The 14,835-nt window shown below is 49.9% G+C and overlaps 1 protein-coding gene across 1 annotated transcript in view; it reads right to left on the bottom strand.

The window, feature by feature from the left end:
- The window catches only part of LOC146812998 (C-type lectin domain family 2 member B-like), a 100,862-nt gene extending 86,334 nt beyond the window's left edge, over positions 1–14,528 (bottom strand). The window contains exons 1-2 of the mRNA XM_085614665.1: positions 14,329–14,528; positions 11,308–11,418 (exon numbers count right to left, since the gene is read on the bottom strand). Coding sequence (XP_085470791.1) covers positions 11,308–11,418; positions 14,329–14,404 — 187 coding nt within the window. The 5' untranslated portion in view covers positions 14,405–14,528. The remainder of the gene's footprint in view (positions 1–11,307; positions 11,419–14,328) is intronic.
- Positions 14,529–14,835: the final 307 nt, after the last annotated feature.

Raw genomic sequence — 14,835 nt, 5'->3', positions numbered from 1 at the left:
TGGCAGCCATGGTAGCCCAACACCACAACAGCTGCTCCTGCGGAGGCCCTCTCTTGGTTGCAACTGCGAGCCATTTTTCACTTCCCTCAGAGCAGTGACAATCTATTACTTTAAAATCAGGACTTATTTTGCTGACTGAAAAGCATACCCTATTTAAATGCATCAGCAAAACTTACTTTCCCCTTTGTTTGAACATGTTTTCACTTTGAGTGATGTTTGAGCATGGATACCCAATAATATGTGGACAAAATGCAGGTGAAGTTACAGTAAGTAGAAAGAAGGGAGAGGCAATGCTATAATGACCAAAGAGTTAATCTCTTTCATTCACTTATTGATGTGGTAGTAGGACCCGCTGAATTGGAAAGAGGAACGTGGACCAGAATATGTACCTACAGTAACTTTGATACTAGTAGATATTGATTACTGTTTCTTTGTTGAAGTGGGACATGGAAATATGCGTCACTCTGTTGAAATTCAGATTTGCCTTTGAAACTTTTTTTTGTACTATGCACTTGTTCAAATGAATGAAATGTTGACTCTCTCATCCTCTAGAATTATAAAAGTGTATATCCTAAAATTTGAAAGTGTCTAGAATGAGAATCGGGAAACTCCAAGCCGAAGACTCTGCGAAACATTATAGTTGGTGGGTACTTAACATAATGAGTAGTATCCTTATACAGTTGACATTTGTATCTCAGTGATCTCATATAGAAATACAGTATTAGTATTTTAAATACATTGTATGAAGTCAGTTATTTTTCTTCTTTCGCCAAGATAACGTGCACTTCGGCATTTAATTATATGAGACATTATACATTCCAGATACATGGTGGATTTTGAAACGTGGTTTGTTCTCCTCCCTTTTTTCCATTTCCTGATATTTTGCTGTTATGATATCAAAACATGAATACTGTTTGTGATTTCACAACAGACCTTGGTCACTCCTTTTTCTTTTAATTGTAAATAGTATTTTTTACGTGTATGTATTATGATGGTGTAGAATAAAAGTGTTAGATAAAGTATTTTTATATTGAATTTTTGTATATTGTTTCACAGCCCTGAAGAAGCCTGAAAGGGTGAAACGCGTTGACTGTTTTGCTGCTATACATACAAGGCTGAAATAAAAAAAGACTAAGAACATTTACGGCTACAGAAATCATTTATTCTGTCATTGTCTGTGATGAATGAAAGAGATTAACTCTTTGGTCATTATAGCATTGCCTCTCCCTTCTTTCTGTATATCTGTTTTATATTTGAAACCAAATTGGTGGCTGGTTTTAGGGAGGTGGGCATTTATTGGACCACTACTGGTTGAAATAACTAATATGTATTAGATATTGTACAAGAACACAAGTAATTGGCGCAGCATCTTATACCCTGCCACTGTTCTCACTGTGTATGTAGCGAAGTTACAGTAAGTAATTACATTTTAAATGTTTTATCATATATCTGTACAGTACAATTTATTGTTTTTGAATAGCTTGCACAGATGTAGGAGGCCACAAGAGACCTGTACCAAAAACTTATTATCACAACCCTTCAAGCTGCTGATGACAAAGTAGTAATTTGCATGGCACACTTTCTATAATGTATAACTCCTAACTGCATTTTAAATGACACGTTGTTAGAAATGGGATTTCAGGTTGGCTAGGGCAAGCGCCTAAGCCAGGCAGAAACCACCACTCTAGTCAGTGCAAGGGAGTTACACGCTGAAGATAACCCCTGCCCACCCCCTTGGTAGCTTGGCATGAGCAGTCAGGCTTATCCCAGAGGCAATGTGTAAAGCGTTTGCGCAGCACACACACACACAGCAGCAACACACTAGGCACACCACAAAAGAAACTCCACACAAGGTTATATTTAAAAAAGCCTTTGTATTATCATAAACACAGTATATCATAATCACAAATATACACTGTGCCAACTGGCACTAGGTAGTACTTTACAGGGGATTATATATAGGACTGGGCCAATCGGGCCAATGTCAGAACCATAAGAACAGGTAAGTAATTAAACAACCTGTGACTACTCGTAAAATACAATACTTAGCAGAAACCTATTATGCATAAACACATTAGGCATTAATCACATTTAGAAGTGTACCAATATAACACTCCCTAGGTGCATGCATCACCTTAGGCATAAAACCACATATGCATCCTCTTAGTGCATAGTGCCCTACCAGCACCTCAGATGCCCACAGGCCAACTGGCCTTCCTCGAGGGCCCGTCTGGGACTTCCCCGTCATGCCCTATGTCCAAACAGTCAGAGCTCTAAGCTACCACTGCAGGAGGATGCAGGCACAACAGGCCGGCACCAGAAATGGGGGGCGAGTGTGTACCCCAACCTTGTTGCTCTGGAGACACCAAATAATGCCCCCTCAGCGTTGCAGCTGCCCGCAATCATGCAGTACAGCTGTGTAACCAAATGGTCGTAGGCACCTCTAGTGCTCCTCTAGCTGCCTCTGCAGCAAAGACAACATGCGTGATGCACTGGGGAAAGGGGGTGTATCTCACCCCTTCCTCTTCATCAAAATAAAGAAATGCCCCGTCGTTGCAGCTGCCCACACTCTGGCGGCGCAGCTGTGAAGAATAACTCAACACCAACAGTGCATCCTCAGCCCCACTCAGCGGGACCTCTCTCTCGCTGGCAGGTAGAACTCCGTCGATCCGCGCTAGGAGCCAGCGAGGCTCCAGAAGAGCCCCTCCTCTTGCCCCCACTCTTCGGCGGTGCACACGGATGTGGGGAGCCGTCACAAGGCTCCGTCTCCATCAGTGCAGGCACGCAGAGCTTCTCCTCCTCCTCCTCCTCCTTCTCCATACGGGGAGGCACTGCCCACCAACAGGCTGTAACTCTGCCTGACTTCCGCAGGAAGAGCCCACAAGGCTCCGTCTCTCTTGCCGGTCGGCCTCCACTCTCTGCTTTGTGGTCGTCTTCTTCTGTGCCCATCAGCCCCGCCCACAACCAAACATGGGGCCCTGACTTCCAGGTCACGCTGTCGGCGTTTTGGTGCACACGAATGCGGGATAGGCTCCCATTCCACCTCCAGGCAGCACTTGGATCCCCCCACCGGGATTCCCAGCACTTTGGGGCCCAAAGCTCACGGGACCCTCCTCACACTCCAGGTGGCCCCAGCAACATCCAGCCGGTCCACGACACCAGGATCGTGCAGCGTTCTCCCCAAGGCAAAGGGGCTCAGTCCACTCCTGGTAGAGGGGGGAATCCAGCAAGGACTCCCAAGCTGGGTCCAAGGGCACACTGGGCAGAGCTGGGCACAGATAGGCCAGCACGTAGGGACCTCCAGGAGCTAGCAGCCGAGTCCCATGGCGGTTCCTCCTGATGCTATGCTGTTTTATATAGCGCACAGCTGCCCTGGCAAAGGGGCGTCCCAGCACTGAACCAGAAAACAGCAGAACAATAGATAACATACAACAGTCTATAATGGAGGAAAGAGGTGCGTTACGGAAAGCCAGGTAGTTTTCCATACTACAAATGGCGGTGGGGAGCGCATTCCAAATTCTGGCTGCCAATACACCAAAGAAGCGTCCACCAGCACAAACCCTCCTTGCCCGCGGAACAACTGCCAAATGCTGGCCCATAGACCGGAGTTGGCGGGAGAGGGTGTAGGGTGTAAGCAGATTGGCCAAGATGTCTGGAGAGGAAAGATTTAAGATTTTAAAAGACATGCAAAGAGTCTTGAACTCCATATGTTTTGCCACAGGCAACCAATGTAGCTGATGGATAGCACTGGAAGTGGGGCATGTCCTGGGCAGACCTAACAAGGCTCTAGCTGCAGCATTCTGGACCCTTTGCAGTCTTGTAATTCCCGCCTTATTGACTCCCAAGTAGAGTGAGTTGGTGTAGTCCAGTCTAGACAGAATGGATACCTGGACAATCACCTGCCTCATGGCCGGGTCAAAGAACCCCATCACTGGTTTGAACCCCCGTAGAATGCCAAAACAGGTTCCTGCTACTTCCTTTGTGTGTGAAAGCTAAGGGCAGAATCTACCCACACACGCTGATTTTTTACCACCTGTTTGGGGACGGGTGCTCAGCTCAGCTTAGCAAGCCACCTGTGCTCGCTCCACAGATTGGTATTTCTCCCGACCAGCAGGACCTTGGACTTGTTGGCATTTAACTGAAGACAGTTATCCACTCAGATATGATCTCCCGATCCCTCTGGAACTTACATGTGCCCTGTCCCGAGTCAATTGAGAGTGCCACTACCAACTGTGTGTCATCCGCATAAGACACTGCTGTGAGCCCTCTGCTTTTTGCCACTGCTGCCAAAGGTAGCACATTTGGGTTGAACAACGTTGGGCTCAAAGCTGAGCCCTGCGGTACCCCATATTTGATGGTATGGATCTTGGAAGCAAAAGGGGGTACTGCAACCTGGAAGGTCCTGTCAGCTAAAAAGGAGACAAACCACTCAAGGGCAGAGTCCACAAGCCCCACCTCCTCCAACCTCTGCAACAGGATTTGGTGGGAGACAGTGATGAATGCGGCACTGAGGTCTAACAAAATCAGTGCCAATGTACGAGCCTCATCTAGAGCCCCCCTCAGATGCACGGTCACAGCTAGGAGGGCTGATTCCGTACTGTGACCCGGCTGAAGAACCATTCTGGGAGGGGTCCAGTAAGTTATTCTCCTCTAGATAACCTGTAAGTATGGAATTGATGTAGGACTCCAAAATCTTGGAGACCCAGGGTAGGAGAGAGATGATGCCCTCCAGCTCCAAACAGGTTCCAAATAAAAACACACATCATGGGGTCACAGCCCCAGTACTTCTACTCCTTGCACAGGGCTTGGGAATCCAGGCCCAACTGGTTCCGGGGGAGGGGGGTTGGGGGGGGGGAAGGACTCCAACCTTTTTTTACAAGGCACACACATAGTCATTGTCAGAGTAGGTCCTGGCCCCAGACACACCAGAGGGCGGAGCCGGCATTGAACAAGGCAGGCACAGACCTATTCAGGGTCAGGGGCTACTCCTCCCACTACTCCAAATGCAGATCTACCTATTCAGCCTAGAGCTGACTTACCCAGCCCCTCTAGAGCCACTGCAGCTCACCAGCCCCTGTCACTCCAGAACCAGACATGCAATACACATCAGGCAGGCACAAAGACACAGCACACAAAAATGCCAACTTCTAAAAGTGGCATTTCCAAAATAGTGATAATAAATCTGTACAAACATCACGCAGCATTTATTATTACTATTCCAAACATACCAGACTTGACAACGCTGCTCCTCTCATATCAGGAATTACAACTGACAGTTATCAGGGAATCCCCAATGCATTCCTATGAGAGGGCAGCCTCACAGCAGTGAGAAAACAAAATGGCTGTTTGTCACTACCAGGACATGTCACACAATTAAGGTACAAGTCCTATCTTTTACCTACAATGCACCCTGCCTATAGGGCTAGCTAGGGCCTACCTTAGGGGTGATTGACATGCAGTAAAGGGGGGGGTGAGGGGGGGTCACAGACGTGGCGCCGCGAGACCACGCCCCCTGCCTCGAGCAGCGTGGTCTGTGCTCTCTATCCTGCCTTGCGCCACTGTTTCTGCTGAATTGTGTCTCTAATTGTACTTGCTGTATATTGTAAATTGTTTTCCTTTTCCCCCTTTTTTGCCTGCTTGCCTGTTGTCCTTGTTCGCCCCGTCTCCTCCCTCCCCGCTCCCGCTTCCCGCCACCGCCGCTAAACCCCGCCCCTTTCTTCATTCTGTACCCTCCCCGCTCCCGCCTCCCAGCTGCTCTGCCCCCCCTCGCACTTCGCCATAAATGGCGACCGTGCGAACGCGCAGCGGTCACGCGCAGCGGGCGCGCCTATTGTGCGCTGAAGGCGCGCCAAAGGTAAGCCCGTCCGCGCCTGGACCGCGCCCAGTGCCAGGACCCCTGGCCCTCGAGGACTCCTGCCCACCCGCTTGACGTACACCGCCGCCACCCTCATCGCTCTCAACTCCGGCCGAATCCCAGGTTGCCACCGAGCCACCCCACGACGCACCCACAGACCCTTCAGCTGCCACGCCTGCAAGTTCACCTGCATTCGGACCTGCCCTACCCCAGCACCCGCCAAGCCGAACACCAGCAGCAACCACCTCAAGTGCATCCTGCTCAACACCCGCTCCGTCCACAGACACGCCATCGAACTCTGGAACCTCCTCGACACCACAGCTCCTGACGTCGCCTTCCTCACGGAAACATGGATGAACGCCTCTTCTGCGCCCGACATCGCCATCGCCATCCCAGAGGGATACAAGATCACCCGGAGGGACCGCTCCGCCAGCCAGATGGGAGGAGGCATCGCCGTCATCCACAGGAACACCATCCGCATCACGACCGACACCGACGACACCCTGACAAGCGCCGAACACCTGCACTTCCAGATCCACACCGACCCGAAGACCACCCTCAGAGGCACCCTGATCTACCGACCCCCGGGACCACGCACTCAATTCAGCGAGGACATCGCCGACTTCATCAGCCCGCATGCCCTCCGCTCCGCCGACTACATCCTCCTGGGGGACCTCAACTTCCACCTGGAGAACAACAACGACCGCAACACCTCCACCCTGCTCGACAACCTCGCCAACCTCGGACTCAAGCAGCTGGTGTCCACCCCCACCCACCTCGCCGGACACACACTCGATGCAGTCTTCTCATCCAGCAAAGACATCACCTTCAGCCACGCCACAGGACTCCACTGGACGGACCACAGCTGCATCCACTTCACCTTCAAAAGAACGACGATCCACCACCACCACCAGCAACAGGCTGCCCGAAGAAGCTGGAACAAGATCACAGCCGACCAGCTCGCCGCTTCCCTGAGCCAGCACCCTCCTGCCAGCTCAGCGAACCTCAGCCAGGCCGCCGACAACCTCACAAAGTGGATCAGCAACTGCGCGGACGAACTCGCCCCACTGAGGACCCCGCCCAGCAGACCCGGCAGCAAGAAGGCCCCATGGTTCACCGACGAACTCAAGAGCTCCAAGACGAATTGCCGAGCCCTCGAGAAAGCCTGGAGAAAGGAACCAACACCGGACAACATGACCACTCTCAAGCGTGCCACCCGGAAGCACCACCAACTGATCAGCGCCGCCAGGAAAACTGCATTCAAGGACCGGCTGGACAACAACGCACACAACTGCAAGGAACTCTTCAACATCGTGAAAGAGCTCTCCAACCCCAACGCCGGAAACAACGACCTCACCCCATCGCAAGACCTCTGCAACTCCCTCGCCTCCTACTTCCACAACAAGATCGCGGACATACACAACAGCTTCAGCATTCAACCGACGCACGCCACGACCACAGCAACGCCGCCCACCACCACCCTCCGCGCCTGGACTCCGACCACCACCGAAGACACCATCCGCATGATGAACTCCGTCCACTCCGGATCTCCGACCGACCCCTGCCCTCACCACGTCTTCAACAAGGCCGACGCTGTCATCGCACCCCACCTGCGGGACATTATCAACACCTCCTTCAACACCGCCACCTTCCCTGAGAGCTGGAAGCACGCCGAACTCAGCGCTCTACTCAAGAAACCTACAGCGGACCCCACCGAACTCAAGAACTACCGCCCCATGTCACTCCTCCCGTTTCCTGCAAAAGTCATCGAGAAGACCGTCAACAGACAGCTTGCCGCCTTCCTCGATACTAATGGATCCCTCGACCCCTCACAGTCTGGCTTCCGAGCCAACCACAGCACCGAGACCGCCCTCATCGCCGCCACCGACGACATCCGGGCCCTGATGGACAACGGAGAAACAGCGGCCCTCATCCTCCTAGACCTCTCCGCGGCATTTGACACTGTCTGCCACCGCACCCTTGTGCAGCGCCTCAGCAATGTCGGAATCCAGGAGAAGGCACTGGAATGGATCGTCTCCTTCCTCGACGGAAGAACACAGAGAGTCCGCCTACCACCGTACAAGTCAGAGGCCACCGAAGTCTTCTGCGGCGTCCCTCAAGGATCCTCGCTGAGCCCCACCCTCTTCAACGTCTACATGAGCCCCCTCGCGGCCATCGCACGCCAGCACAACCTCAACATCATCTCCTATGCTGACGACACCCAGCTGATCCTCTCCCTGACCAACGACCCCGCCGCCGCCAGAGCCAACCTGCACGAAGGGATGAAAGATGTAGCCGAGTGGATGACGACCAGCCGCCTGAAACTGAACTCAGACAAGACGGAGGTCCTCATCTTGGGCCCCTCGCCCTCCGCCTGGGACGACTCCTGGTGGCCCCCCGCCCTGGGCACCGCACCCAAACCGACGGACCATGCACGCAACCTGGGCTTCATCCTGGACTCCTCCCTCTCCATGACCAGACAAGTCAACGCCGTCTCCTCGTCATGCTTCAACATCCTGCGCATGCTACGGAAGATCTTCTGGTGGATCCCCACGGAGACCAGGAAGACAGTCACCCAGGCCCTCGTCACCAGCCGACTGGACTACGGCAACGCCCTCTACGCCGGAACCACCGCCAAGCTCCAGAAGAGACTCCAGCGGATCCAGAACGCCTCAGCCAGACTCATCCTCGACATCCCACGAAACAGCCACATCTCTGGACACCTGAGGAACCTGCACTGGCTCCCCGTCAACAAAAGAATCACCTTCCGTCTCCTCACCCACGCACACAAAGCCCTACACGATCAAGGCCCGAGCTACCTCAACAACCGAATCAACTTCTACGCTCCCAAACGCCACCTCCGATCAGCCAGCCACGCCCTCGCCGTCGTCCCCCGCATCCGAAGAGCGACTACAGGAGGAAGGTCCTTCTCCTACCTGGCCGCCAAGACCTGGAACTCCCTCCCGACTAACCTGCGCTTGACCCAAGACCATCTCTCCTTCAGGAAGAAGCTCAAGACCTGGCTGTTCGAGCAGTAGCGGCACCCCCCCCCCCCCCCAAGCGCCTTGAGACCCTACGGGTGAGTAGTGCGCTCTATAAATGTCATTGATTGATTGATGTGCCACATCACAGCAGCAGTAAACTGTGCGGACAGGCCCTGCAATGGCAGAGGCCTGAGACAGGTTTGAAAGGCTACTTTGGTGGGTGGCATAAGCAGCGCTGCAAGTCCACCAGTAGCATTTAATTTACTGGCCATGGGTATCTGCGATGCCACTTTACAAGGGACAGACAGGTAAATTAAATACGCCAAACAGGTGTAGACCAATCCTACCATGTTTACCACGGAGAGCACAAACACTTTACACTGGACAGCAGTGCTTAAGTGCCCAGAGTCCTAGAACCACCAACACCAGGTCCGAAAAAACACTTGGAGGAAGGTAAAAAGTTCCGGGATGACCTGCAAAAAGGGCCAAGTCCAACACACGTCACCACAGATATGAAAGTGATATGTTCCTGATATAAAAGATGATGGCAACATTCGCTTTCCATATTTTTTTGCGTGTTTGCGTGGCAGGCATGAAGGAATGTTTATGCTAGAATGTATCATTGTTTAAATGTAGGCTTGGTACGCCTCTGTATTCACAGGTTAATAAACAATAATGTGCAGTTTAAAAATGAACACATATATAGTAAATCATACAGTTATTTTATGCATACCAAAGATTGGGCTTCAGCAGAGACTGCCAAATAGGTCTATATTTACGAAATGTGAGGACAGGAAAAGATCTGGCAGTCTTTCCTGCGATGACTGGGCATAATTGCCCACCTATTTTAGGTCAAGCCTCGACCTGTTGTTTCCTCTTCTGTGGGCTTTTTGCACACCCACCTATTGCCATTGGTTAATGGTTGGCCGCAACACTTCTTCATAGTTTCTCCAGTCTGGGCATGCCTTGCATGAAAGTTTCTTGCAGCCGAGGTGCATGCCCAGCCTTGTTTTAATGTCCTGCTCCATTAGTTCCACACCCTCCCTGGCCTCTCTCCCACCCTCTATGGCTTTTTTCCCCTTTAGGAGCACTTTTCACAAGTGCTGTTTTAACTCCCACTTTTCCTGCTCATGCCGCCGCACATCGACCTATGGTAGATCAGCCGCGGTCGGTAGTAGGAGTAACTGCAGGGCGGTGACGTGAGGTGGGGAGGGGCAGGGTGGGGTGTAGTAAACTATGGATTACGGAGGTTTACAGGTAAATTAAAATATAAATTAATAAAACAAATTTTGTTGTGTGCACTGCATCGCATTTGGGGATGCAGTGCACGCAACGAAATTCGTTTTATTTATTTATATGTTAATTTACCTGTAAACCTCCGTAATCCATAGTTTACTACCCCCCACCCTGCCCCTCCCCCTCCCCACGTCACTGCCCTGCAGTTACTCCTACTACCGACCGCGGCTGTGGTAGATAGAGGGGTGCAACGATCTGAAACATACAGAGAGCATAGGAGAGACAAAGCGAAAAGGCTGGCAAAGAAAGAAATGGACAATGTTACAGCAAGAGAGAGACAGGGGGAATAAAGTTAAACCGAGATGAAAAAAGAATGGAAGCGAGGGAGAGAAAAGGATACTGGCACTGAGATTAAGAGAGAATGAGATGCAAGGACAGACTGAGATACGCACAGAATAAAAAGAACTGAAAGGAGAAACAAGGGCAGAGACAGTGAGACTTTTACATACAGGTATAAAAAGAAATGGAGAAAGATCGAGCAAGCTGACAAATACAAAGAAGTCCACCTCGCATCGTTCATGTGACCACGTGTGTGATGTGGGCTTGCAATTAAGGCAACCCCCTAAATGCACTCTGCTCTGGTACTGCTAGTTGGTGTGTGCTGACGAACGCTTTTAAACAGGATGGTGGCAAATCAAAATGTTGAAAATAAAGTGTTCAAATAAAAACATTTGATCATTATTTTATAAGCGCGCGCCATGATATTGCACATTCACTGTGCTGTGTAATACACTCCATTGTCTTACATAGCTAGATCTGTGCTACACAAATACTGCAAATATAATACAAGTGCGCCTGTGCACCGTCAGTGACCTGGCCAAAGAGGGCAAGAAAGAGCTGAAACTGGATCATAAATTCAAAACTCTTCCGAACAGGGGCCCCAAAATAAGTTTGTCCCAGGGCCCGCAAAATCCTTAAAATGTCCCTGTGAAAGACAGCCTTTTGAACCCCGTTTTCCAGTCTTCCGAATGGCCGTCGCCGCGTCACCCCTGGCATGGGAACCCCGTGACCACACGGGCTCTGCCTCCCGAGCACCAGGCCACAGTTTTGGTGCAAAGTCCGCGTCCGGATCTATTTTCTAAGTTGAGAGGAAGGAGAGGGGGTGCTGGGTGGAGGAAGGGGGTGGGTTGTGCGAACACGAGGCTGTCACAACACGAAGAGGCGGCCACTCACCTGTGAGGGACACCACATGGACGGCTACAGTGAGGATCTGCACAGCTATGGCAGCCGCCAGCAGAAGGCTTCTGCCGGGCTCTCTTCTCAGAATCTCAGGCACCTTATGACCTAGAAAGAAAAAGGTGTTCCTTCAGAGAGTGCTAATGCAATGCACAGGTTGTACCTGGAAGAAGCATTTAAAAGACATTTCATATGAAATAATGATAACCCCGAGTCTGTGATCGGAGGCAGGAGTTGGAGTTCCACTGCCCCCTGCAGCCCCTCCCTGGTATCGCCCCTTCAGCCCCTTCTAGGCGGCACTTTACCTCCTGCTGACCCTGCACCTCAGGCATGGACATGTAGCAAAAGCCATCTCAAGGGGCGGACGTGACTGGTGTGAGGGGCGGGAGGACTGGAGTGCAAAGAGGAAACACTAAAGATGCCCTGTATCGACGGAAGGCCATCCGTGACAAAGAAGAGAACAAGAGCAAAGGCCATTGTAGGCAAGGTGGATGGCAGCGAGCACATAAATGCACCAGAAGGTTGTGTGAACTTTTTTGTGTGAAAACAAATGAAATGCGCTATTGGTAATCAAATGCTAACTAACGTACAGGGCTTCATTCTCCATCTTGTTTGTTACATTTACTATGAATGCTCCAAACCACGTGGATAGACATGTATTTTCGTGTCTCAGTAAAATGATGCTGAATGCAGTTTGACAGGCAAGATGACCATGGTCGGATTGGTAGGGCGGGCAATGGGCCGGTATCCGAGTTCCAGCTGTGGGGCTGCTTTTGTGGGCAGATGTGGTGGCCGATATGGGCTGTGCAAGATGTCACCAGTGGCCCATTGGGGGCCTCAGCGGGTTCTCCAGAGGCAGATGGACCCCTATTACCTCCCTTTTACCAACGGGGCGAAGGTGTCCGTCCCGGTCTCTTGCTGGGCGGCCCAGGGGGCCTGAGCAGGAGTGGCCTCACGTATATTCAGGTGTAATTCACCTGTGTGACTAATCTGTAAACACAGAGTCCTGGCAACATCTGCATTTTTTTTTAACTTAGTGAAGTTAAGAAAACACGCCTCTTTTATAGAAACCCCATCTCATTCTTTTTATAGCACCTAAACCACTGAAGCAGTCTGTTTCAGCACAGCTGTACATGTTCATGGTTCTACTTGTCATCGCAGAATCACACATAATGTATCAAGTTGTGTACACGTACAGCTAGTGTCTGTGAACAGTTCCATGTTGTAGAATTATGAGGGACTTTTGAATGTACAGTTTTGCAGCGGTTTCACTATTCTTAATTCTGATCACTCTATTGTGGAAACTGTACAAATGCACTGAATGTATGAAATCCCTTGTTCAGAACCCGATACAAATGGGCCTTTTTACAAGTGTGGTAGGCCTTTTCTCATTGGCCTTGGAGGCAAGTCTGTGCGGGATTGCTCTCCTATTATGTACTTTGTATTTTCCTATACGGAACTTTACTGTACTTTAACTGAGTTTTGCACTCAGTTATAGTTTGATTAACTTGACTATATTACTCGTTTTCTGTATGACAAATCTGAAAATAAACCTTTAAAGTGTAGACCTTTTAGTATCTGCCATTATTGTGTGACTAAATATGTTCTACGTTTGTAAATGGAAATTGTCATTTAGAATGTTTTACAAACAGGTTTAGTGAGGAGCATCATAATCCCCAAGGGATTAACACTGCTCCCAGTTTATCAGAAGCGCAAAGCGAGGTGGGGCGAGACATCCTTAGAACTCTCACATGCGAAAAATGAGTTGAAGGGTGACACGGCTTCAGTGTAGATTAAATACACAGATATTTATTTATTTATACCAGTATCTTAAGACCCATCGCGCCCATTTAGTCTTTGCAGTTCCCTGTGTCCTGCAGCACCGTGGGGGCTGTGTAGCCTCCAGATCTTCGATAGGATTTTTACCCTGCACCTGTCCTAATTTTACCACCCCCTGTTCACTATGGCGGCAGTTCCATGTGTTACTTCCGATCCCCTGTCCCCTCCACTACATGTCCTACATTGTAAAATATTTCGCCTTCTATAGAACCACAGACATCGGAGTGTGCTTCCATGTTATATGTTCTTGTCAGTGCTTAATTTTAGCCGGTGCTTTCCGGTGCTCAGCACCTGCACCTAATACTCACCAGTTAAGAATACACTTATTTAGAGTCCACATGATTTTCCCCAGACTCACAGGATGTTGAGCCAACCCAAGACTCGAACCGGGTTCTCCAGCTCTGAAATCGGCAGCTCTACCCATTCAAGCAAGTCCTTAACAGGTTAATAAGTGCTGGGGCTCTAGTCAAGAGGCAGTATGCACCAGCACATTTCTCGTTTGTTACCGCTGCCTCCTGAAGAGAGCCCCGGCACTTATTTTACAAATTAACCACTGTAGTCACCCCACCCTCCTCTCAACAAAATGGTAAAGGGTAATGACAGACATCAGAAGATACTGGCTCCATGAACACAAAAGGCGCAAAAAAACATAAACACGATGCAAGCACAACATGCTGAGTAGCAACAAGCAATGGAATATTGTCAAACAAAACTATTCAAGCCATTAAAATGTGGCATTTGTGACAAATCAAATTAAATCAAGTATTTCAACTTGACGGTTGCGCACTGTATCCTGTGGCTTTTGCTATAACATTTTTAAACCATGATGTAACATTTCAACAAAATAATTTCTAAGGCTTAATCAAAACATTCATGAAGTTAAACTCCATACAGAAACAAACATTGTATGTTAATCACTTCACATATATGCTTTTAATCCATTGTATTCACACAATTTTTTTTTATATGTTCTCTTGAGGAATAATTTCTTTGCAAACAAGGTATAATGTCCATACAATCCGTTTCTTTGTGATGCCTTTCTATTTAACGTGCCCAATGCATTTCGGGCCCCATTGGCCCTTCCCCAGGGGCTGAAAATCAAGCTTCTTGTGAAACTCCGACTGATTTATGGAACTCCGCCCTATTGCCTCCACATTGGGCGGGGCCCGGTGTACCTACAGCATTGTCCCGGCTGCGGCTCCTGGACGGTCACAGTCGTGTATTCCGGTCCCTCGGGGCCTCCTCCCTGCCTCATGGTCCGATGGTGAGATATGTTGAGTCTCGTCTGATCCCTTCACAGCTCCGCGGTGCTCAGGCAGAGGAGGATGAAACTCGCAGAGTAACCGGAACACGTCACTTCCGCAGCACAGAAACTGAGAGTAGACTGCGCGGCGAAGGAGGGCGTCACCCAGGTGAGTGCAAAGGTGTGATCTGCAAAAAAACATGCATTTCAAGCTATACGATCGGAGGGGAGAAGCGGCCGAAGTCTTTTATATCGTGGGTGCCCCCTCTTGTCAGCACAACAAACGGACATCGTGCAAATACGCTCATTTGACACCTATCATGTTCATCACACCACATGCAATAGTTGAAACAAGACTGTCGCACATAGATGAAAAAACAGTTGATAGTTTTTGATAACTATGTTTCAGTTTAATTCTACATACTGTGTTACACTATTCCCGA

This window comes from Triturus cristatus, chromosome 7 (assembly GCF_964204655.1).
Source record: "Triturus cristatus chromosome 7, aTriCri1.1, whole genome shotgun sequence".
Lineage (NCBI taxonomy): Eukaryota > Metazoa > Chordata > Amphibia > Caudata > Salamandridae > Triturus > Triturus cristatus.
The sequence above is the reverse complement of the archived record's forward strand: the minus strand, read 5'-3'. Positions and strand labels throughout refer to the sequence as shown.